The 27,317-nt window shown below is 39.6% G+C and overlaps 1 protein-coding gene across 1 annotated transcript in view; it reads right to left on the bottom strand.

The window, feature by feature from the left end:
• Positions 1-1,658: 1,658 nt before the first annotated feature.
• The window catches only part of LOC124613046 (T-complex protein 1 subunit eta), an 80,778-nt gene continuing 55,119 nt past the window's right edge, over positions 1,659-27,317 (bottom strand). Inside the window, exons 7-9 of the mRNA XM_047141619.1 lie at positions 19,958-20,109; positions 19,682-19,870; positions 1,659-2,283 (exon numbers count right to left, since the gene is read on the bottom strand). Coding sequence (XP_046997575.1) covers positions 2,072-2,283; positions 19,682-19,870; positions 19,958-20,109 — 553 coding nt within the window. The 3' untranslated portion in view covers positions 1,659-2,071. The remainder of the gene's footprint in view (positions 2,284-19,681; positions 19,871-19,957; positions 20,110-27,317) is intronic.

The following is a 27,317-nucleotide window of genomic DNA, read 5'->3' as shown; positions in this document are numbered from 1 at the left end:
GAAGTCGGCCGTGCCCTTTGAAAGGAACCATCCCGGCATTTGCCTGGATGGCAATCCCGGACGCGGGATTGAACCGTCGTCCTCCCGAATGCGAGTCCAGTGTCTAACCACTGCGCCACCTCGCTCGGTGGACAGTGAAGTGTTGCAGTTTAGACGCAACACTGTGCTGTATTCTATGTAGGCATGACAACCAACAAGCTGTCGGTCTGCATGAACGACCACTGACAAACCGTGGCCAAAAAACAAGTGGACCACCCTTTTGTTGAACACGCTGCCAAACATGATATCCCTCAACTCAGTGACTGCTTCAGAGCCTGTGCCATATGGATCCTTCCCACCACCACCAGCTTTTCTGAATTGCGCAGGTGGGAATGTTCCCTGCAATACATCCTACGTTCCCGTAACCCTCCTGGCCTCAACCTTCGTTAGTCACTGTCCTCACCCGTCCAGCCCCTTCCCTGTTCCCTTTCAGCACTACACAGCTGTCATTTCACCACCACACCCAGTCTTTTAATTTCTCTCCTTTCCTCTACTTACCCCCTCCCCTCTCCGCACCTTCTCTCCTGCCCTCTGTCTAAACTGCAACACTTCACTGTCCTCCACTACCAGTGTACTATCCCTCCCCCTCCCCGCCCCAGCCTCCTCCTTACCCCCACCCAGTTGCCACTCCCATCATGCACTGGTGCTGCTGTTCACATTGTGGTTTCAGGTCTCTGAGACTGCAGACGTATGTGCAAGTTGTGTGTGTGTGTGTGTGTGTGTGTGTGTGTGTGTGTGTGTGTGTGTGTGTGTGTGTGTGTGTGTGGGGAGGGGGGGGGGGGGGGGGGGGGCACTGACAAAGGCCTTAATGGCCAAAAGCTTTAGTTGTGTGAATCTCTTTGTTGTGCCTATCATGACTCAGCATCTCCGCTATATAGTGAGTAGCAACTTTCCTTCTCTGGTATTGTTACATTCCATCCTGGATTTTCCATTGTTTGACAACTATATAGATATTTTCCCCATAGATAGCACCCTATCTAAATATAACAAATTATCTCAAAAGAAATTTCATGACAAGTATAAGGTATATTTTTAGACCTTTGTGGCCAATATAGTGATTCAATAAAGTAATTTCAAAGCAAGCTAATGAACTCTACCCTGGCATTAGCTCTTGCAGAAATCTGGAACTGCTTTAAATTTCTGGCAGCTGTCAATAACTTAAATAAACAGTGCTCAACAAATGTGCTGTCCATAATGATTGTTTTCAGTGCAGTAATTTGAGTGCAAATCAATAAATCCATAAATCTTTACACAGCTTCCAAGGCAGAAGATCCCATTTGTTTGAAACCTACAACCACACCTTGCACAAGTTCCATTAGATTTCATCAACTTTCCATGAGCAAGCTCATCTGTCTTGCTTTGAAGAAATATTTGTGAAACATTTGTTGAATGGTGTATATACCTGACGTCAGCACCAGAGAAAGGTTGCCAGACAAGATCTGTCATACATAATGTACCACTCAAATTATCTTCTTCACACTTTCAGACTCTTGTAAATGAAGAAATTTTGGCACAATTTACTAAAACTACCACTGTGCAAATTAAAGTCTACAAGACTTTGCCATACAAAAACAAAATTGAAAGTATGGGGAGGGGTAAAATTATAGTACACAGTTAAGTGAGTTTAAAAATGTGTGAAGTTTTTATGTTAAATGTTCAATTTACAGTTCATAATGACAACAAAAACATAAAAAAAGTTTTGCTCACTAGCATACATAGAAGGCCTCCAACCAGCACACTTAATAAATAGAAACATTCTACTGCAAAAATGTGAGGTTATACTTAAGCTTTATTTTATTTTTAATGAAATGCATAGATCAAACACTTAGCAGTAGAACGCACTGATAGTTACATGAGGGGGAGAAAAAAGGAAAGGTCAGTCAGATTAGAAATAGTGTGCATAATTATGGCCATCAGATTCACATTAATTCATGTTAATCAAGTACTCTGACTTCCTGTTTGCCGCTCTGATCAGATATGAAATAACACACACTTTATTGTCACAGATCGTGGCAGTTTATGATGATTGAAATTACATCGGCCGACCCATGCCGCGGCCTGCAGGAGCATCACCACCACCTGATTTAGGATTTTTTATGGTTTCATCTACAGATAACACAAGGCAAGCTGCTTCACATGCGGCTGTTAATGCATTAATCTTGACAACAGCTGGCTCCCAGACACATGCTTCAAAGTTATCACAGATGTCTTCATTGTTGATGTCCACACCATACCAGCAATTACCTGTAAACATTTAATTGAGAATTATTTTAGCTATGCATGTCAATATTGTAAGGTCAGCCCTAAAGACAGAATCAGTACAGAGAAAACTGGTTTTTTATCTTGCTCATGTCAAACTTCTGGGTATAATTGCCTTTCATTATAGGTAGGGACACACTGTAGTGTGGCTTCAGTTGGCGGAGACTGCAGTTGTGTGTGTGTGTGTGTGTGTGTGTGTGTGTGTGTGTGTGTGTGTGTGTGTGTGTGTGTGTGGTGTGCGCGTGTGTGCGTGTGCGCGCGCGCGCGTGACAAAGGCCTTGTTGGCCAAAAGCTTATTTGTGACTGTTTTTGTTGTGCCTATGTGCGACTCAGTGTCTCCGTTATATGGTGAGTAGCAATATTTTGTTTATGTTTTACTGAAGTTTAGTCCATGTGTGACAGTTTCAAATGAATTAAAAAATTGTTTAAACCATTTCAACATATTTCAGTTCAGTCATTGTTCCAGAGAATGCCTCAATTATATTTATTGCCCTCACATTTCACATTTATGACATTTATTACTGGAAAAAAAAATGTTAAATCCGTTAAATCTAATTAATTAATAATTAGGCTAAAGAGAAAAACTTCATAGTTTTATTCCAAGACATTATGCTGCTGATCCATCGATACTTCATGCTGGAGTGAAAACAAGACACCCAGAGTCTATATTTTAATATAGAAGACGAACTGTTTCACAGAACACGAGACATTTGACAATGTCAACATATTTTCCTGGTTTGGAAAGTTACTTCTCTCTAAATTGGGGAGGGGTTTGTATCCCTTTAGAGTATCTACATGGTAGATGCCTGTCTTTCCAGGTACAGGTGAATGTCGACTGGCATAGATCTGTGCCTGTAAGAGTTGACAGTCTAGTTTGATGGTGCAACTCAGTTACCAATCACAGCACAGAACCATTCACGTCATGTCATGTAAATGGGTTTTTGGTGTTAAAACAATACTGGGAATGTCTACTTAAATATTTATTCAATATTATTTTTATTATCTTATTTGTTTATTAAGTTTGTGGTGAAAGCTTAAGCTGTTCCACAGCTCAGAGTTTGGGTTAGGTTTAAAGGTGATAATTTGATTGAAAACTGATAAAGCCAATGAATGTACTCCCATAAAGAAGACATCAGTCATACTGCTATTGTAGCACGCTTCAAATTTCATGTACCATATGGAAGGCTGTGATGTTTGCCTGACCTCACGTATCTTGTGCTGGAATCGGCTAATTGAAGCTAACCATTGTTTGTGGTGCAGAAGTGCTGGGAAATGTGTCATTGGCAACTAAAAATACTACCAAAATTAAGTTATTTGGAATTATGGTATTTTCATTTGTCATCACATACATAGCCGCAGTTCTTTACCCTGGAAACCAACAGCCATTTTAAGATAACTGTGAGAAAAAAATATCAAAATCCAATTTCAACATTAGATAATTATGTTACAAATGTTAGTGGACTACTGCCATCATATTCAAGTTTTTCACATAATTTCCTGTTTCTAATTTCAGGATATCAATTAGATAAATCTAAAGCATTTCCCCATATGCAGAAATGCTGCAAGGAAAGGGAATCCTAGCGAAAATGTGGAGTTTGCAAAAATACAAAACTGTTATAACTGGTCTTGAGATTAGAACAAAGTTTTTGAGATTTGTAATAACGCACACTGTCAAAAGCGATTGACAAACACTAAAATAAAAGCAAAATGATTACCTATAAATGACTCTTATAACAGCAAATAAGATAAAGTAGATATGAGCCCAATCACACATTTTAAATATGAGGTGCGACAATAAAGTAATGAGACTTATTTTCTTTGCAAGATATGGCAACCCTGCAGGCTTGCGCAGGCACAGTATCTTTGACCTCAGTCTATAAGCTGCTTCAAGTCCAAGCGGCACATCGATGCAACTGCTCAGTCGTGAGTTGTGCTGTAAGAAGTTAACACATGTTTGTGTCTCTCGTCACAGAAATGGAACCGCATAAGAGCTCAAGTTTTTCATTGGCATAAAATGTTTAGTGAAGGCAGAATGAATGTTGAAGATGAAGACCGCAGTGGACGACCATCAACCTCACTGACAAATATCAACTTGGGCAGGGTGCGTGAACCCATATGATCTGATCGAAGATTATCCGTGAAAATGATTGCAGAAGAACTGAACATCAATCGAGAAACGGTTCACCTAATAATAACTGAGGATCTTGGTATGAGAAAGATTTGTGAAAAATGGTCCCCAAAAATCTCACACCACAACAGCGAGAAACACGGAAAAATGTGGCAGCTGATCTTTTAGAGCAAATGGAAATCACTCAGGATTGTTGAGCCGTGTTATCAGTGGTGATGAAAGTTGGTTTTTTTCAGTACGAGCCAGAGACAAAACGCCGAAGTTCGCAATGGTGCATCAGATCAAAAAAAGTTCGCATGTCAAAGTCAAAAGTGCAATGCATGCTTGTGTGCTTCTTTGATTCCAAGGGAATTGTTCATAAAGAGTGGGTGCCTCCTGGACAAACAGTTAACCAATATTACCACAAAGAAATTTTAGAAAGACTTCGTAAAAGAGTTCTTCATGTCTGTGCCAACACTGCTGATAATTGGAGTCTGCATCACGATAATGCACCATCCCATACTGCTCTGTCAGTACAGCAATTTTTAACCTCAAAACAAATTTCAAAACTACCACAGCCACCTTATTCACCATATTGCTCCGCGCGACTTTTTTCTATTTCCAAGAGTCAAAATGGTGGTCAAGGGATACCATTTTCAAACAACACAAGATGTCCAAAAAGCTGTGACAAGGGCCTTGGAGAATATTACAGAAGATGAGTTCCAGAAATGTTGCCATCAATGGCAGAAGTGCTGGAAAAAGTATGCATAGTCAGAAGGGAGCTACTTTGAAGGTGACAACACTAAACTTGACTGAAACAGTAAGCAACATTTTTTTTTTTTCACATCAGTCTCATTACTTTATTGTCACACTGCGTATGTTACAAATCTGACCTCCGTCTGACCTGCAGCATTTCACTGTCTGCCACCCCCACCATACTATCCCCCCCCTCCCCACCCCAGCCTCCTCCTCACCCCCACCCAGTCCCTACTACCATCATGCACTGGTGCTGCTGCTTGCAGTGTGGTTTCAGTTGCCAGAGACTGAGACTGCAGTCTGTGTGTGTGTGTGTGTGTGTGTGTGTGTGTGTGTGTGTGTGTGTGTGTGTGTGTGCGTGTGTGTGTGCGTGTGCGTGCGCGTGTGTTTTTGACAAAGGTCTTAATGGCTAAAAGCTTTATTTGTGACAGTCTTTTTGTTGTGCCTATCTGCGACTCGGCATCTCTGGTACATGGTGAGAAGCAACTTTCCTTTTCATAACATTGTTACAAACCTATAAATGTTATGAGTTTATTCCACTGTATAGACAGTAAAAAATTTATACGTTCTTAATGAAGCCCAGTTTACCAGTAAGTCTATACAGAATTAAGTCCATATGCAACTTTTGAATAAAGTATTTCCATTAATTCACTATGAAACACAGGATTATCATTGATACAAAAGTCATAAAACCATGAACCTGACTTATTTTTTAAAGGTGTGATAGCTGTGTGTGTTTCATATACAGATATCCTCAACTGAATTCCATGCTTCACCTCTGAGTTGGGATGCTAGGAAGCCGAAAGTTAAAACAGTGACCCTTAAATAATGTTAAACGATTTTTGCTTGAAATGAAACTCAACAACAAAACCACAGCAGCAATCACATCACAGTATGAGTGAAATGCATTGTTGGTAGCTATTTTGTCCACTGCTCTTTTTTAACATGTGTCTAGAGTAGAATCTCTCTGAAAGTTTTTTGGGATTACAAATTCTGAACACTGTATCGGGGAAAACATTATAAAGAGGTAAACTTACAATTTATAGTTATAGAAGTTGTCAAATTTTACTGAGGATATTCTACAGAAAAACACAGTAAATAGTAAAAATTAAAAAATAATTAGCTGCAAACAATTACTTTGATAATGAACCTGTAAAATACAACTTCAGTCGAATTTTCATAATAAATTATTCAAAAAAATAAACAAATGATTTAATTCTTGCTTCTGCCTAGGTGAAATTGTCTGCTAGATTACTGTGCCACTTGATCAAATTCTTTCCTGCATCACCAACAGCAGCTTGTCAAAACAAGCCATGTCCACTCTCATGAAGTTGGAAACTTCCTGCGGATCTTCGAGCCTCAAATTCCTTCATTAATAGTGAATTTATCCCTCTACCTTCACCCTTTCTTCCCGGCCAGAGTCAACCCAAAAACGTCTGTCTTTTTATCATTGTCATTGTTATCCTGCCCTAATCCTAATGGTTACAGACACTGCGAGCGAAATATTCAAAAAACGATTATGTCCACCATGTGCAAAATGCCACAGAAATGTAAATTTAGGGTCTGTGTGGTTGTGTGTTCTACTGCTGGAAGAAGAGAAAATGCTCAAAAGCTAGTATGAATGCTGTTTCTTTTAAGCATTTCTATGCTCCACACATTGATGTGTTATACAATAGGTGAGCAGTTGCCTTTCCCTTATTTTACGTATTGCTCCATCCCCGATTTTCCATTATTGTTATAAATTTGTTATAAATTTAGGTAAAATATCCTTGAGCAAACAAGTGTAATACAAAACAAACAGTTGAGCCATAATTCAGAACAGTAATAACATAATTCTGTGATAGCTATGTAAGAGAACAATTACTTTAAAAAATAGAAGCCGTTAGCTCTCATTTTTCATAAATTTTTAAGTCAAATGAATGACATGGGAGGGGGGGCGGTGGCGGGGGGGGGGGGGGGGGGGGGGGGGGGGGGGGGGGAGAAGAGAACGAGAAAGAGAGAGAACCAAATCACTTATTTCCCTACAGTTTTCAGGTGTTATTCCAATAGAGCACATGCATGGATTCGTATCAGGAATATCCTGTAAGTATTGTTAAACACTATAAAGAGGGAAATAATTGGTTAGAGTTAAAAAGTAGAAGTGGAGGAACATTATAAAGAAGTTTCACTGTATTACCAAATTTTAAACTTATGTGGGGGTACTCTACTAAAATACACTACAATGTTGTTGGCAGACAATAGGATTAAGTGTACATAAAGGTTCTGCAATGTACAGAAGCCGCTTGAAAGCTACAAAAACAGATTGTTCTATTTAATCATTTTATGGGGACACAAAAAAGAAATACTATGTCAAAACAGGAGGCTGTGAAACAATATGCATGGTTTCCCCATAAGGCAGGTGACATATCACACTTGTGAATTCAAAACATTGGTTCAAATGGCTCTGAGCACTATGGGACTCAACTTCTGAGGTCATTAGTCCCCTAGAACTTAGAACTAGTTAAACCTAACTAACCTAAGGACATCACACACATCCATGCCCGAGGCAGGATTTGAACCTGCGACCGTAGTGGTCTCGCGGTTCCAGACTGCAGCGCCTAGAACCGCATGGCCACTTCGGCCGACCTTATAAATTCAGTACGGCATCATTTCAAGCAGTTACAAAACTCTTTCAAGATTTTTTGTCCACTAAACTAAAACACATAAGAAGCCAGAGACTTAAGAATTAATAAAGATAGAACTTAAAGAACCCTATCAATTACAAACCCATCGTTTATTGTCTGGTAATATTACACACAAGATTTACAGAAGAATATGTGTTGAAGGATCACAAAAATCACCCCTAACTGTGTAGCGACAGGAAAATGCTAACTACATCGTTAAACTGATTTTTCAGCTAGAAAACCAGCACTTAAAACTGTAAAGAAATCCTCTGTGCTCATATAAACAAAGACAAATAGTAAATAAAACCTCTTGGAAACACTATACAGACTGGCCAATCTTCTGGCAGCTGCCACATTTTTACCAAACTGCACACAGGATGTACAACTGGAAGCAGTTAATTCCATAAATTATCTGGGAGTACGCATTAGGAGTGATTTAAAATGGAATGATCATATAAAGTTGATCGTCGGTAAAGCAGATGCCAGACAGATTCATTGGAAGAATCCTAAGGAAATGCAATCCGAAAACAAAGGAAGTAGGTTACCGTACGCTTGTTCGCCCACTGCTTGAATACTGCTCAGCAGTGTGGGATCCGTACCAGATAGGGTTGATAGAAGAGAGAGAGAAGATCCAACGGAGAGCAGCGCGCTTTGTTACAGGATCATTTAGTAATCGCGAAAGCGTTACGGAGATGATAGACAAACTCCAGTGGAAGACTCTGCAGGAGAGACGCTCAGTAGATCGGTACGGGCTTTTGTTAAAGTTTCGAGAACATACCTTCACCGAAGAGTCAAGCAGTATATTGCTCCCTCCTACGTATATCTCGCGAAGAGACCATGAGGATAAAACCAGAGAGATTAGAGCCCACACAGAAGCACACCGACAATCCTCCTTTCCATGAACAATATGAGACTGGAATAGAAGGGAGAACTGATAGAGGTACTCAGGGTACCCTCCGTCACACACCGTTAGGTGGCTTGCGGAGTATGGATGTAGATGTAGATGCTTTTGTGTCAATGTTTACTGCTGGAGAGGGAGGGAGGGAGCTCACAATTTTTTTTCTGCTTAAAAAAGATTATTTCACTGAAGGTTACAACACAGTTCCTACTTTGGATCACTGCAGAAAAGGAAAAATAATAGGTACATCAGTAAGTGAGTATGAAACTGAAAACTGACAGACAGAGGATAGACCACTGGATTTGACAGAGGTCTGTCAGTCTATATCCAATATGTGGAAGAACTGGTCCCTCTTCTAACAACAGTTCATCATACGCTGCTGGAATAATTGTGTCACATGACTGAAAAACAAAGATGGAATCTGTTCCAGTCTGTAAGAAGGAATGACAGACACATGTGCCTAATAAAATGACAAATGTGCCTAATTACAGACCTATCTCACTGATGACTATGTGTGTTAGAATTATCAAACATATTTTGCACAAGAGTATAGCAACTTTCCTGGAAACTGAATGACCACACCACAGAATCAACATGGTTCATACATGCATTAATCATGTAAGACCCCACCTGTGAATGAAATACAAGGGTTTAAAAATGATTTCTCTTACACTCAGTACCCTCTACCACACATAGAATAAGGGTTGCAGAATATGGATACAAATTCAAATTTAGGTACAATTAGTAATTTACCCTGATTCAAAATACCAAGCACTAAGATCCAACCAACAGCTTCATTACTTATTGATGTTGAATTAGGCAAAATTAACCGACCAAGGGGATGCAATAAAGTAGCGAAACCCACTGTATTTCCAGTTGTAAATAACATACCACTAAACTAGTATTCAGAATATTAAATAGACCAAATGGAAGCTAAAAAACACAAGCTAAAAAAGAAGATTTCATAGTGTTGCTGAAAGACTTCACTGCTTAGGCAGGAAAAAAAGTCTTTCTGGAAAACTGTAGCATAGTATACCACACGTAAAAGGACAAATCAACACACTGTAAGAATGAATACTTTCAGTCATATCATTCCAGTATATGTCTAATCACTTCAAAATTTTTCTATAAATCAGAGAGATGTTGGAATCATCAAACTAAGGAAGGAGGAATATGGTGGCTCAACACAACATTGATAATGAGACAACGAGCACAATCTTTCTTTGATTGGATAAGGAAGAAACTTACCAGCTTCCCCCCCCCCCCCCCCCCTCCCTCGGCACATTAACTGCCATACAAGGAGAGGTATTCAGCAATGTGATTGACCTTTGAAAATAGAATACATGGTGACGTAGGTATCCCACCCTGCAGCCATTCATCCTTGTGAGCCCTCGTTTGGGAGTAACTTATGAAAGAAAATTTCAGAATTTTGTGTGATGCTCAAGAACATTCAAAACGTTGTGTAACATAGATTGATTGTGTGGGGTAGTGGACTGGATAATAGCTTCACAGACAGAAGGTCATGGATTCAAATCCCGTAAGGTGCAGCAATTTTTTTTTATTTTTAAATCTTTATCGAAATGACTGATCTTTATTTTTATTCAATTAAATGGATAAATGTATTTCTTTATTTCTATTCCTTTGTCGCATCATTTTAATCACTGTATGAACTTTTTGATTTGTTTCATTTTTCTTTACATCATCCTTTTACCAATCGGAATTTTTGTGAATACTAATTTACTTTTATTTATCTATTATAATCTTCAACTATTTGCAAAATTCCGATCTATTGGTTAAAGAAACAAAATATGAAATAATCTATTTATATTTACTGTTAAATGGTACCAAAAATTGTATTTTCGTAACCAGCTGCACAGTAATAATCATACCAATATTTAAAACATAACCTAAGTACCTATTGCACTATGCACAAAATAACACAGATGAAGGTTTAAATGAAAGAAGGGTTTATAACTAAAACGAAATTCACGCAAAATGGGAAATAAATATAATGAACACAACAATGTGGACAAAAAAAGGGTGACAGAAAAATTAAATCAAAATTAATACACTAAATTAATTGAAAATACATGAACAAAGATTTCAAGTGGAAAAAGAATGATAGGAATAAAAATGAGAGCAAATGAAGAACTTGATATTATGATTAAAATTATGTGACAAAGGAAAGGAAATAAAAAATTATATTTAAACCAATTAACTGAATACAAGTAATGATCAAAGTCATTTTGATAAAGATTTAAAATTTAAAAAATAAATACATACATTTACTGCACCTGACAAGATCTGAACCCACAACCTCCTAATGTGAAGCTAGTATTCTATCCATTACACTACGCAACCAGACCATGTAAAACAACTTTTAATGCTATTGCGTGTCACACAATTTTTTTTTTTGGTCAATTACTCACAAACAAGGGCCCATGAGGGTAAATGGCTAGCTTGTGCGACACTTTGTATCTTAATCTAGAAAACCTTATAAATGGTTTCAAAAACTTTATCCCACCGCTGCGGTCCTCTCTGTTAGTATTCACCTTAAGCAATTTTGGGAAACATTTAAATATCAATCTAAATGGCCAATCAGTATTAAAATATGCCAGTATGTGTAAGAAATAACAATCATAATCATCTCTCTCATTAATATACAGTGGGAAAAACAAAATGTTTCAGAAGACTGCATTTCTCAGATAATAATTGGGGAAAATCAGCAATTACAGCTGGTCTGAACCTGAGAAAGGCCCTATACACACAAACTAATTTTTTCCACAAAGAATTATACAAAACATTGACTTTTTTCCATTGCGCCAAGTCCATACTTGTAAAGCACCTCAAACTACAGTATTTTATATGATCGCATGGAACCTGTATAAATGATTTGCAACTGAGGTGCTCTTCAGTAGCAACTGCATGCAACATATGGTGCACAATATACAGATTTTATACAAAGGCCATTCAATAATTATCGCAACACATTTTTTTCTACACCAATTTTAGCTGAAAAAGTGCTGAACTTGTTGTGGGACATTGTGGAACATTCCCATGTCAACCCCTACAGTCCCATGAAGTTCCGATGGGTGGCAGCACTATGCGTAGCTTTCAACATGGCATCTGTAACGGAGGTACAGTGAACAAAAGCACAGTAAGCTGTCGTGCCAGGAATCTATCACCATTGCAACAAGGTCGTATAAAGCTGTCCAATCTCCCACATGCCTGCTGGTTGCACACACCCTCAGGAAATTGAAGAAATGACGTCAGCTTGGTCGTCACTATGAAAATGCAAATGAACTTCTCCTCCTCCATGACAAAGCATGACCTCACACCCAAGTGTGTGCAACTGGTAAGAGCTCACAAAACTTCACTGCACTATTCTTACTCATCCAAACCACAGCCCGGTTCTCGTACCTTCAGACTTCCATCCACTTGGCCCAATTAAGGATGCACCCCACAAGAAACAGTAAGTCGATGATGTGGAGGCTGCTGGAGCAGCAAGACGTTACCTCCAACATCGACCAGTACAGAAGTCTTCCAAAGTAAGTGAGATTTCAGGTGTGCCGCAGGGGAGTGTCAAAGGACCGTTGCTATTCACAATATGCAAAATGACCTTGTGGATGACATTGGAAGTTCACTGAGGCTTTTTGCAGATGATGCTGTGGTTTATCAAAAGATTGTAACAATGGAAAATTGTACTGAAATGCAGGAGGATCTGCAGCAAATTGACGCATGGTGCAGGGAATGGCAATTCAATCTCAATGTAGACAAGTGTAATGTGCTGCGAATACATAGAAAGAAAGATCCCTTATCATTTAGCTACAAAATAGCAGGTCAGCAACTGGAAGCAGTTAATTCCATAAATTATCTGGGAGTACGCATTAGGAGTGATTTAAAATGGAATGATCATATAAAGTTGATTGTCGGTAAAGCAGGTGCCAGACTGAGATTCATTGGAAGAATCCTAAGGAAATGCAATCCGTAAACAAAGGAAGTAGGTTACAGTACACTTGTTCGCCCACTGCTTGAATACTGCTCAGCAGTGTGGGATCCGTACCAGATAGGGTTGATAGAAGAGATAGAGAAGATCCAACAGAGAGCAGCGCGCTTCGTTACAGGATCATTTAGTAATCGCGAAAGCGTTACGGAGATGATAGATAAACTCCAGTGGAAGACTCTGCAGGAGAGACGCTCAGTAGATCGGTACGGGCTTTTGTTAAAGTTTCAAGAACATACCTTCACTGAAGAGTCAAGCAGTATATTGCTCCCTCCTATGTATACCTCGCGAAGAGACCATGAGGATAAAACCAGAGAGATTAGAGCCCACTCGGAAGCATACTGACAATCCTCCTTTCCACGAACAATAGGAGACTGGAATAGAAGGGAGAACCGATAGAGGTACTCAAGGTACCCTCTGCCACACACTGTCAGGTGGCTTGCAGAGCATGGATGTAGATGTAGATCTGGCTCAGAGACATCGTCAGCCACAGATAACGCCCAAAAACTATTCATCAAACGAACCGGGAAGGCCCTATGATCAGCCCCTCAGAAAGTTTTTTGTTGCCTGCCAGACTTTGGAATGATCTCCTACTCGACCACGGGTGAGGGGTAAACCTCAGTGCAGGCAGTACCTGGGGCAGCCACAGCAGAGGACCGATCGGAGGACATGTGGGACGTGCTCGACGTCCCTCGCATCCCCGCATTCGATCCCCCACAGTGAAGCCCCTTGGCTGATAGAGCTATTCATGGTACCCTCTGCCACACACCATCAGGTGGCTTGCGGAGTATGGATGTACATGTACGGTGGTAGCAGATGGGCATACAGCACCCCCCCCCCCCCCCCCCCCTGCCAATCCCTAGTTAAGGGGCATAAGGCCATCACACTGAACGCAGATTACACAACAACAAAATAGTCACAAACAGAGATAGGTTTCAGCTACTCACAGCATCAGTCTTGAGTAAGTGTATACACAGAGAATTATGTATATTTTATGAATTAAGTCCAAAACGCTGCTTCTATTTTGAGATGTTTGTTTAATCACGACAGGACTGTTTCAGCAGTATTGCCATCATCAGTCAATCTAAAAGTAGTGGTTTTATTATATACTATTTCCTAGGGCAGACGATAGCCTACTTGTCATATATGAGAGTGACAACCATTCATTTATGGAATTCTTAACTTACATCGCTGTTTAGTCACTTAAGTGTTTTTCTTAGGTCTTTTGAAGTTATTTTATGACATAGCTTTCATAGGCTATATTTGTTGGAAGTTATAGCCTGAATTTTATTTTTTGTGTGAGACAATTTTTTGTTTGACGTTTAACCAACGATGTTATAAGTTTACGTCATAACAGTTACTTATTGATTTCCCTTAGTTACCGTGTTGGTTATTTTTATCTGTGAATGTGTGATTGGTTTGGCTTAGCTTATGTCTTTCGTTGTTTATCTGTTTTCATGATCGATGATTTGAATAAAGTTTTCTATATAGATGTTTATGTTTTAGATCTAATTGCTCGTTGAGTATTTGTTGTGGATATTTGTGAACATGTGTGTAGATTTCGACCTCTTCCAGAATATTGAGTAAGCAACTTTTAGGTGTTATATGCAAAATCTGGATTGCTTTTTCAACATTGTCTGTGGTATGTTGTTCTATTTGTAGGTGTTGAAAGAAGGTTGATGGGTTGCTTTCAGTGTTTCTTGTGTGTTCTCTGTATCTGGTATTAAAGTTCCGGCCTGTCTGACCTATATAGAACTTATCACAATCTTTACACTGAATTTTGTATATACCTGGATTCGAGTGTATTGGTAATTTAACTTTTCCCAATCTAATTTTTAATTTTTCTTTAGTGTGGTCTACAAGGCGTATGTTTATTTTCTTTAACATTGTGTTTGGTGTGTTCAATATGTTGCCTATATAAGTTGTCAGTATATATGTGAATTTCTGTCTGGTTTGTGTTTCTTGCTGAAGTGTTATTTTTGTCTTATATCTGTTGAAACAATTTGTGATTAAAACCATTCTGTAGTGCCACATATTTTAAAATTTTTATTTCTTTATGTATTGCTTCTTGTTCTAGTGGGAGGTTTATTATCCTATTGATCATGGCATGAAAGTAGGCTATATATGTGCTTTTGGGTGGCACAAAGTAGCTCTTATAATGTTATTTGTTGTGGTAGGTTTTTGGTATATATCGAATTTATGTGTATTTTCAACATTTTTTATGGTAAGGCCTAAAAAGTTTATCGCTTTATTGTGTTCTAGTTCCACAGTAAATTTAATTTTTGGCTGTAGTGCATTTAGTGCATTGTGTATTAGCTGGAGGTGATGCTGAGGGGATTAGATTAGGAAATGAGACACTTAAAGTAGTAAAGGAGTTTTGCTATTTAGGGAGTAAAATAACTGATGATGGTCGAAGTAGAGAGGATATAAAATGTAGACTGGCAATGGGAAGGAAAGCGTTTCTGAAGAAGAGAATTTTGTTAACATCGAGTATAGATTTAAGTGTCAGGAAGTCGTTTATGAAAGTATTTGTATGGAGCGTAGCCATGTATGGAAATGGAACATGGACGATAAATAGTTTGGACAAGAAGAGAAGAGAAGAGAAGCTTTTGAAATGTGGTGCTACAGAAGAATGCTGAAGAATAGATGGGTAGATCACATAACTAATGAGGAAGTATTGAATAGGATTGGGGAGAAGAGGAGCTTGTGGCACAACTTGACGAGAAGAAGGGATTGGTTGGTAGGACATGTTCTGATACATCGAGGGATCACCAATTTAGTATTGGAGGGCAGTGTGGAGGGTAAAAATCGTAGAGGGAGACCAAGAGATGAATACACTAAGCAGATTCAGAAGGATGTAGGCTGCAGTAGGTACTGGGAGATGAAGAAGCTTGCACATGATAGAGTAGCATGGAGAGCTGCATCAAACCAGTCTCAGGACTGAAAACAACAACAACATAGGAAAACTTCAGTAATGGGCACTAAGGAAATTACAGAATTACTCACATTGATAATACATCAAAATTGCTTCTTGTTTAATGAAAAATTCTACACACAAACTGAGGGAGTTGCTATGGGATGCAGCATTTCAGGAACTATTGCATATATATTCTTAAATTCATTAGAAGAAAAACTTTTCAACAACTCAAACCCATTATTTAGAAAAAAAAGTTTATTGCTATAGATACGTTGATGACACCCTAATGCTACTTGATGGAAATACCACAGACCTCCAGCTAATACACAATGCACTAAATGCACTACAGCCAAAAATTAAATTTACTGTGGAACTAGAACACAATAAAGCGATAAACTTTTTAGGCCTTACCATAAAAAATGTTGAAAATACACATAAATTCGATATATACCAAAAACCTACCACAACAAATAACATTATAAGAGCTACTTTGTGCCACCCAAAAGCACATATATAGCCTACTTTCATGCCATGATCAATAGGATAATAAACCTCCCACTAGAACAAGAAGCAATACATAAAGAAATAAAAATTTTAAAATATGTGGCACTACAGAATGGTTTTAATCACAAATTGTTTCAACAGATATAAGACAAAAATAACACTTCAGCAAGAAACACAAACCAGACAGAAATTCACATATATACTGACAACTTATATAGGCAACATATTGAACACACCAAACACAATGTTAAAGAAAATAAACATACGCCTCGTAGACCACACTAAAGAAAAATTAAAAATTAGATTGGGAAAAGTTAAATTACCAATACACTCGAATCCAGGTATATACAAAATTCAGTGTAAAGATTGTGATAAGTTCTATATAGGTCAGACAGGCCGGAACTTTAATACCAGATACAGAGAACACACAAGAAACACTGAAAGCAACCCATCAACCTTCTTTCAACACCTACAAATAGAACAACATACCACAGACAATGTTGAAAAAGCAATCCAGATTTTGCATATAACACCTAAAAGTTGCTTACTCAATATTCTGGAAGAGGTCGAAATCTACACACATGTTCACAAATATCCACAACAAATACTCAACGAGCAATTAGATCTAAAACATAAACATCTATATAGAAAACTTTATTCAAATCATCGATCATGAAAACAGATAAACAACGAAAGACATAAGCTAAGCCAAACCAATCACACATTCACAGATAAAAATAAACAACATGGTAAATACCGTATTTACTCAAATCTAAGCCGCACTCGAATCTAAGCCGCACCTGAAAAATAAGACTCGAAATCAAGGAAAAAAAATTTTTCTCGAATCTAAGCCGCACCTGAAATTTGAGACTCGAAATTCAAGGGGAGAGAAAAGTTTTAAGCCGCAACTTCAAATCAAAACAAAGTTGGTCCATTGTAATACGAGACACAATTTAGGTCGAATGAATGACGATACAGTAGTTTGGTTCGAGTCATAAGCTTAGCAGTTAAGCTTTATCAGGTAGCCATAGCTATGCGTCAGGCGCTCCGTCCGTATTTATATGGCTACCCTTCCTTTTTCACGTGCTTCATTTGGTTTGAATTGATTGCTTATTTTTCCTTGATCTGATAAGTGCTGTTTTCTTTGTTATAGGTGTTTACGTCAATCTAAGCTGAAAACACATTACTGTACTGGGTCATGCATTGTTTGTTGCATTCTGATAACGAGTGTTTACAACCTGTCGCCGCTCGTGGCATGGCTTGCTTTTGTGCGCGCTACCGCTGCTTACGGGGGGGGGGGGGGAGAGAGAGAGAGAGAGAGGAATTGCTTCATTAGCAAAACAATGGCAAGAGACTGCTATTTGTTGTTACTTACACTGATGCTTTCTTTGATAATGATCAACAAGAACCAAATAATAGACTGCGTATGATAGAAGATGTTCTGAACGAGAGTTTAGCGAAAATTTTTCTTTGTTTGAAAATCTTTGCAGACGCCTCTTTAGTGCGTTACATTCTGCACAGAAATTGGAGTCATCTTAGATTTAAAGACCTAGTCAATTGCCGTGCTTCATTTCTGACTGTATCACTATTAGACATAAGAATAATACGAATATATACATGACATGATATGTATATTCTTCCGCGTTTGCTGTTGTCTCACTCTAGTTTCGTAGTTTATTAGGCACACAGGATTCAAATGAGATAGCAGCAAACACGAAAGAATACATGGCAAAATGTTTACATTCATATTATTCTTATGGTGAAGAGAATACTGCATGTGATTCACAATTCATAAAAGTTCCTATTAGCAACCATCTCTTCTCACAGTTAGGAAAAAATTCAGAACGTAGAGTTGACCATATTGACAAACATCCAAAACAGTCTTGCCAGTCGGATTTTCGTAGTACATTGAAATGCTGCTACTTTCGAAGATGAACAATACGGAATTTGTATTTACTTCATTGGATAATGTATGAAAATGCAGTGGGCGAAACTCGGGGCAGAGAAAAAAAATCTTGTCTTCAACTTTTTTTTTTTTAATTTATTTACTGACGCAGAGGTTTTGGTGCCAGTATTTATCTTTGTGCCTGCAAAGCATGCCAGTGTAGCGCTACATATATTCGCAGCAGAAGTTAGTTGTGGCGGCACCTACCAACATTTTTAAGAGCTTCCACTTACTTTGCACTCGATTCTAAGTCGCAGGCGGTTTTTTGGATTACAAAAACTGGAAAAAAAGTGCGGCTTAGATTCGAGTAAATACGGTAAGGGAAATCGATAAGTAACTGCTCTGATGTAAACTTCTAACATCGTTGGTTAAACGTCAAACAAAAAATTGTGTCTCACAAAAAATAAAATTCAGGCTATAACTTCCAACAAATATAGCCTATGAAAGCTATGTCATAAAATAACTATAAAAGACTTAAGAAAAACACTTAAGTGACTAAACAGCGATGTAAGTTAAGAATTCCATAAATGAATGGTTGTCAATCTCATATGACAAGTAGGCTACCGTCTGCCCTAGGAAATAGTATATAATAAATCCATTACTTTTAGATTGCCTGATGATGGCAATAGTGCTGAAACAGTCCTGTCATGATTAAATAAACATCTCAAAATAGAAGCATCTTTTTGAACTTAATTCATTATGTATTTACAAGACATATCGAGCTGCGGGTCCATTGGAAAAAAGATTATGTATAATTTGTTCAGTAGTTCATCTGCAATATTCCAAAGCAAAAACATACTACTGAAGCAAAACTAAAACCTTTAAAGGAATATTAAATATGTTCTTACATTTTACCTGCCATCAACAATGATAGAAAGTCATGCATATCTTTGGTGACCTTGCGTATTCATATAGCCAAGACGAACTACTGTTTTTTTTTTAATAAATATGCATCCAGGTACAAATATACAAGCAATAATCTGTTAATACAGTCAATGAAATTCTGTATGATGGTGTCAGTTTAGAATCTTCTCTGTAAGACTAAAGCACAGATCTTTAAAAATAATGACAGAATTTGGGACATTCTGATCAGAGATTCATTATCTTGTGAGAAGAAAACAAATTTTTTTTAGTAAGTACATTCCTCACTCAAACAACAATTATTTTCAAGGGTCTCCTATCTAATTAAGTGCAGTATTTCAAACAGCAGTTTGCTAGTTTCTACCAATCTAGGCGACGTCACATTCCTCTACTTCACATCAGAGCAACAGACCAATCCGCAAAGGTGCTTTTCCTTTGACAATGAGAAAACTATGGTAATTGAAGTATGAATTAGAAGATCTAAACTATTCACCAAGCTTGGCACTTTATAATCTCCACGTATTTCCCCATTAAACGAATTTTATGTCTGGAGAAAGTCATGACTCCAATAACGAAGTTTCTATTATGGAAGGGTATTTTGACGGCCTTCCAGAACCTCTCTTCACTTCAGGGATAGAGCCAACTCAATGGAGAAAAACTGCACACAGATCTGAAGGAGAACTGTGTTGAAAAAAGTGTGTCTCACATTGTAATCTATGGAATAGATACCTTGTGCATGTTTCTGGCGCAGTTTGTTGAGAATGTTAGTTGCATCAAATCCAGCATTATCACACAACTGTCTAGGTATAACCTCCAGAGCCTTTGCAATAGCGCCAATCAGCAATTGTTCTTTCCCAGCAATAGTACGCGAGTAGTCACGTAACGCTCGACTCAGTTCCATCTCGATTGCACCACCACCTAAAAGGATGCAAAAATATTACACTTGTTGCCTGTAGTCAACATATACATCTTATAAAATATATTGTCATGAAATGTTCATCTAACCTGCAACTACAGCATCATTCTTTATTGTACGCCGGACTATCATAATGGCATCATGAAGGGATCTTTCAGTCTCTTCCATGAACTGTTCTGCACCACCCCTCAGTACAATTGTACAAGTCTTTGCATTGGGGCAACCAGTAAAAATGTTAAATCTAAACAATAAAAGTTATACAAATTAACTATTAATACATCTATACAATCAGCACTAGTTTAAACTCCATTTAGTAACTACCATCTACAGGATCAGTTACTGACTACAACATTTGTCACTTTTGTTATGAGTTGACTTATACACACATCAAACTTTGTAAAATACTAATTATATATGCAATTTTGCTGTTGATTTAGATTATTAACTCCAATTTTGTGGAGACTTCTGTCCTGGACACACAAAATAGTAACTCCATGGCTACAGCCCTACAAAATTTTACAACACGTTTCAACTTCAAATGTTTGGGAACAATCTAGTCTCTTGGAAGAATCCCAAAAGCACTGCAAATGAAAAAAACTACCGTTTGTATTGTATATCCTAAAAATTACTGATGGATTTGGACTTACACTTTTGTGTTTTTGGAAAGCTTTTCATTGAATATTATCTCAACACATTTAAAGAACAAAGCAGTGTTAATGCAGAATATAATTTGCCACATTTGTTTTATAGATTCCTTAAAAGGAAAACACTGAAAAGATAGTTATCAATAATTATGAAGATACTTTAATAGTACGGATCAAGAAGTTCAACAGAGAGAACACCCAAAATCGAGGCACTGAAGGCAGTACTAATGTCAGAGCAGATGAGGGGTCTCTCAGGGCTTATCCACAAAGAGAGAATCCCTATCAGCACCCAACCCCTGCCAATACAATTAAAGGTGAATTAACACAGCAAAGAATGCCTTCTAGTCGAGAGATCCAGAACAGTAAAAGTGAGATGCCTAAAAACATAATGGACACACGTTGGACTGAATAATAATAAAATCATAATGAGGGAAATATGTAAGGCACCAGGTGCTTGCTCCTGGGGCTCTGCATGTGAAGTCCCACCCCCGATTCCTTATAGTCAATGGGTTAAAGAGCACCCACTAGTCAACAGAGTTATAACCTTAAAATGGAAAATAGGGTGCAGCAGAAAAAGATGCAAACCACACCCACTAGCAACTCAAACACAGTAAAAAGAGAGATGAAAGTGACAGCTGACAAAGGAGGTGGGACTGAGGGTTCCCCCCGACCCACCATGCAGCATGAGATGCTCCAACCCCAATCATCCCCTTCCCACCCCTTATATATGAGAATAAAAACCACTTTCCCAGAGAATAGTGAGAACCAGTTCAACTGTGCATGAATTACCTGACAATGTCAGAGACATGGAATTTTGAAACCTATACTTGACATGGAGGCCTAGTAGAAGGGGGCATTCCACCAGAATAGAGCTACTGTCTGTAAGGCTCCACAACCACAATGTGGGGGTGGCTCATTTCATGAAATGAAACTACTGGTTAGTCTGACCAATGCTGAGGGGGCAGGATGGTGGATTCTTTCTGGGAGAAATCGAAGGAGGTGCAGTAGTTTCCTTGATATTGCGAAGTTTATTAGAGGGAGCAGTAGCCCACCACATGAGGTTTCATCTCTGAATGAGCAGCGGCCCGAGTTGCAACTACAAATTCAAACCTGGTATCAGCAAAGTGAATGTGGGGCAATAATACCTTCTGTAGCCAAATGATCTGTCAGTTCACTGCCTGGGATACCTGTATGACCTGGGACCCAAGAAAGACGACATAACAGGCAATGCGATTAAGGTCAGGGAGACCACGAACAGTAGATAGTACATGGTGATAAGAATAAGAGTAATCAGTGGCCTGGAGACTGCTCATTCAGTAACTACAAAGATTCAAATATGGTCAAGGGAGTCTTGTTTAATAAAACACACTAGAAGTTTCAAGCAACAAATGATGTTTCTGATTGGCAGGAGATGTAAAAGTGTATTCTGTCTTATCCATGGTTTTAGAGACACCAGTGTAAATCATGGAACACCCTTATACACTTGGAGAACTGAAAGGAACAAAAGCCAAAACATCACAGTAGTGACTGAACCTTTAGGGCCATGGAATAGGCTGGTCATAATTAAGGGTCTGGGTATCAAGAGGAGAGAGGGGAGGAACAATGGGAGTACATTCTAAGGAGGTTAGGCGGAGGTCCCAGGAGACAAATTCCAACTGGCAGAATCACACAAAGGGCAGGTGTCAGGGGGTCAACACCCCTTGTGTGAAAAAGAGAATGTGACAAGTTGGATGACGAGGAAATTGTCAAATGATGACTGCATAAATGAGCAACTGTTGGTGCCATCAGAACTGAAGGGGGTAGATTACCGCTCCAGGGAGGAGATTGTCTACAGGATTAGTCCAGAAGGCACTAGAAGCTATCTACCACCACCATGATGATGAATTGGGCTAAGAATTTCAAAGCTGAAGGTGCCGCAGAGCCATTAACCTGGCAACCATAGTACCATCAGGCTGAGACCAGAGGCTGGTAAATACAGAAAACTGTAGCACAACCTGCACCCCAAGAAGTGTGGGCAAGAAAGCAGACAGTGTTAAGCTTCCACATGCAGCTAATTTTTTTGCTGATGAATATGGGGCAGCCAAGTTAGCTCTTTATCAAAGACAGAAAACAAAATTGACTGTGCAACAACATCCAAGTGCTGGGTACCCAAGTAGAGTTTGGGGCCAGGATTGACTACAGTATGGTGACAGAAATACATGAACCACATTTTCTTAGAAGAGAATTGGAAATCATGGGAAAGGGGCCAAACGGCGGCTCTTTAGCTGGAGTCTTGGAACTGGTTTTCAGCCAAGGCCTTTGAGTGAAGGCTGCACCAAATGCAAAAGTTGTCGACATACAGTGTGAGGGTGACAAGCGACCCAACAGAAGTTACTAGCCCATTAATGACAATGAGGATGATTGTGAGACTCAGCACTGCGCCCTGTGGGATGCTACTCTCTTGGATCTGGAGGAAGGGCGGGACGGGCGGCAGGGAGGGGGGGGGGGGGGGGGCAAATATACCAGTATGGAGTCTCAGAAATCCCAGTCATGGAGGGAAAGTAAAATGTGATGGCGTCGAACAGTGCCATATGTCTTATGTAGGTAAAAAAAAATTACTGCGATGTGATGTTACTGTGCTTTATTAGACAGCGAACTTTAGTGCGCAGTCGCTTAAAAGGGAGGAGGACATCTTGTGAGGGATGACACTTGAGACGATGATTGGCCCTACGTGAATAGATGTCTTTGTTCTACCATGGGATTGGCAGGTGGCAGTGTGTGCCTGAAGGTAAGATGAACTGCAATTCCAGCGGTGCAGGTGCCTAAATCGGAAATGTCTCCCATAACCTCGTTGATGCAATCTGACAGTCTGCGGTGGAGGTGACAAGCAAAGGTATGCGACTGTCAGTTGACTCTATGTAGAGCCCATTTTGTTAACTGGTCCATCGGACGATACAGCAGTATTACAATCACTGGGAAGCATTCACTGTCACAACGATCCTCGTGAAGTGACCATAACAGCAATAGCCGGAAAGGTGGTATGAGCAGCACTGAAGTGGATAGCAATAATGTCTCTGAGGCACAGATTGAGATCAGAAACAAACTGGTCAATCAGAAAGCCCCTACCAGACTAAGTGTTACTTCCCTACATGGTGTGGTGCACTGAAATCACAAAGTAAGAGAAACAAGGTGGGGGAAACTATTGGATTAAGGTGGTGATCCCAAGGGAAGAAATTAGGAGTGGTGACCGAATTCAATCGGTGATTGCAAATCTTCCTTTTGAACTACACAAACAAGGAGAAACCTCTCTGTAGTCACAAGTGGGAGATGTGGGGAATGACAATACATTCAATGGAGCGACAAGAGATGGCAATAGAGTATTCCCACAAAGATATGATTATTCCAGGGGATGATGGAGGATGCCGGGGTGGAATCACAGGGCAAGTCCCATGAGGTTTCGTTGACACTGATCTAGACTGGCAGTGGCAACATAGGCGGCTGGACAAGGTACCACTGCACACAAAGAACCTTGACCAGTGGGGGCTGCCATCCAGCCTGCAGTCGAGATCCCACAACCCAAGGGGTGCCACTGTCTCAAGATGCCACACACAGCTGATGCCCCCAACACTAATGCCAGCACCAGTGGCATCGACACTATTAAACCAGGGGAGCCACAACCACCTTCCTGTTTATGAACCTGCTTGAGCAATCTTCTTGGGTATCAAAGGTAGTAAGAGAAAGGAGTCTCAAGATCCTATTGTAAACTTGCATGTCAAATTAAATTTAAAGTTTGTGTTAAGTATTCTACTTCACCGAGTCAGTCATAAATTTCAAAATTTCAGTGTAAAAGTTTAGAGCAAAATATAAGATGTTAAAATTAGATGTGATGAACAGGAGACAGCTTTGTTCACTCCGAACAAGCAGATAGAGGATGTTCAGGGGAGAGTACGTGAGAATGGAGAAAAGTAACCTCACTTTCAAAACAGCTAAATTCAGTAGAAACTGTTGGAATTCCAAGACCACTGAGTTAAGACACTAAACTCCATGTGCTGTCTACTGAAATAACAAGTAGTTTGCAAACAAGAAATCTGTGCTAGGTCAGTAATATGCACCTTTTATTTCAAGAATATAGAGTGCATTGAGTGATTGTGTTCCAGCAGCAGACTGGCAAGCCTCTGAAATTGGCATGGGACCACCACTACAAAATGTCGTCATGATACCTCAGGCCGAGCATATGTCACCAGCTTCTGAGAGTGGTTTGACAGGCAACTGCTCACTTGACAGGAACCAAAATTCAATGAAACAATCCATGCGCAGTTGATGTACTCCATGAACTTAGTAATGATCAGACAGGTTTAGCTGGAGGACAGGGAACACTAACAGTGGGTGAATGGGATTATCATCTTACACTGCTTGTTTCGTTAGAGCCTGTTGATGGGGATACAGCTGGATGAGTAAGCACCATGCACAATGAGGTACGATATACTGATTCTACACCTGCACCTGCGTTCTTACAAGAGGGAAACTGAGGAGCAGAAGTCGACGACACATCCTGTGCAATCTGTCTGCAGCTTCAAAGAATGGTTTACTACTGTGCCATTATCTGACAGCAAAACTGCTGGTTCAGCCAGCCCCTTACAGAAAAAACAAAACTATGATGGGGCATTATGGGGAGACACAGAGTCTTATTTAGGGCAGAAGCAGAGATTTTTGGCACTGTACTGGGGGCTAAGCCAACAACAGCACATGTTAAGTCTCTGCTGATGACAAGGCCTCTTTACAATGGTAATTATGTGATGGTGCCGGAATTATTCTAGCACAAAGTCTCGTTAGCATATCACCTAGATCAACCGCTGGAACCAGAGAAACTTATAGCTTTGATAACCACAGAAAAATATTACTGTATTGATCCAGAGTACAGAAGAATTGCTGAATCTTCTCTCAGCATTTGACTTAATTAAAAACTGAAAGATACCAGCGAGGCCCATGGCGTAATAGTGATAGTGTTTCTCCTGTTAGAAAAAAATGATGCAGCAAGGAGTAATGAGCAGAGAACTGCATCAAAATATACAGAAGTACACATATTAAATGCTGACAGTGATGCAAGGACAAACCAGCATGTCTGTAGAGTCAATACAGAGGCTTACCAACAATCATTCTTCCCACACACTATTCACGGTTGGAACAGGGTTGGAGGGATCAGATATGGTACCGAAAGTACCCTAAGCCAAACACTTTAGGTGGACTGCAGAGTATGATGTAGATGTAGATGCTGCTCTAGTCTCTCATAAATGACATTTATGAGAGAATAGAGCAGCATCTACATCTACATCATACTCTGCAATCCCCCCCCACACACACACACAGATAAAAAATGTTCCTCCCCAGAACAGTGATTTCATTCCTAATGAGAATCGCCCATAATGAACAGAGCCTGCAGTTTACAGGACACTTAAAAGAACAGAAGACAGCCTGGAACAAGAGACATCGTCAGTGGATAAACATATAAAATGAACTGAATTCCTTTTGAAGAGGTTTTGAATACACTAGACCGTACATCTGCCAGCCCTGCTGCCCGAAACAGCTGACATTATTATACAGATATCAGTAGTAGTAGTAGTAGTAGTAGTAGTAGCAGCAAAATTAACCTGGCCAGCCACGGACAGCTGGCAAGAAAGATTGTGATATCATCAAAGATGCTTAGAGGAAAAGTGATGGATGGAGGGAGGGGGGGGGGGGGGGAGGGGGGGGGGGGGAGGGCTGGGGGAGGGCTGAGGGAGGGGGGGGGGGGGAGAGTTGTAGTAGTATGAGAGTATTATAGACAGAGGAAAGGAAAGAAACAATTTTTGAACCTGACTGATTCGCTGTCATCCCAGGTCTGATTTATTAGAAAAGCAAACCGACAACTTCCATTTACTGTATGATGGACGTTATGAAGTAGCTAAGCGAGTAGGTGATCCTAAATATTTACTTGTGGAGATGGAAACTGGAGGAAAAGAGGTTCCGTTACATTAGAAATTTATCCAGTAATATTAAGGAAATCTTCGTAAAATTGTTAATCGTAAAACATGCTGATAGGCCTCATCCCGCAAGTTATTGGGTGTCATTATGAATCTAACTGGTGAAATAAGATTTGTGGTATGGTCTATATATTGCAAGTGTAGTTTCTGAGTTCTGGGCTGGAATATATCTTTACAAAAACCGTTGTGGTAAGTCAACTGATAACATTCTGTTGGATTTCCAAAGGAGGACAGGTAGTCTGAGGAAGAATGTACATTCCCTTCCACTTCAATTATCAAACAGTAATATAAGGCACTGTGAGTCTGAAACGAAGAATCTCTCTCTCTCTCTCTCTATCTCTCTCTCTCGTGTGTGTGTGGGGGGGGGGGGGGGGGGGGGGGTGTAGAACAAACATATGATAATTTTGAACACACCAAGAAAAGAGAGATGTCAGCGAGGCACCTCGTTCCCAGTACATATTGATAGGTGGGGCAGCAGTGACTGTCAGTATATCTTCAAACAGTTGTTACCGTAAAATGAACAGTCTAATCAACACAGGTACAGCAATATTCTGTGAGACATATCCTCTGTTTTATGTTTAGATACTTACACCACTATAGCAGTAATGATACTTTGAAGCACTGTCTTTGAAATGAGCTTCTCCAGAGCTCTCTACATCATGCACCAACTGTCCACTACTGCCAAGTGGTGGTGGTGGTGGTGGTGGTGGTGGTGTTGGAGGAGGAGGAGGAGGAGGAGGAGGGAGCAGTTCATTTGTACAGTATGACAAGTGTATAACATCTGAAACATTGGGAACAAGTGTTAT

Source organism: Schistocerca americana, chromosome 4 (assembly GCF_021461395.2).
Source record: "Schistocerca americana isolate TAMUIC-IGC-003095 chromosome 4, iqSchAmer2.1, whole genome shotgun sequence".
Lineage (NCBI taxonomy): Eukaryota > Metazoa > Arthropoda > Insecta > Orthoptera > Acrididae > Schistocerca > Schistocerca americana.
This window is presented reverse-complemented; position numbering and strand designations above follow the sequence as displayed.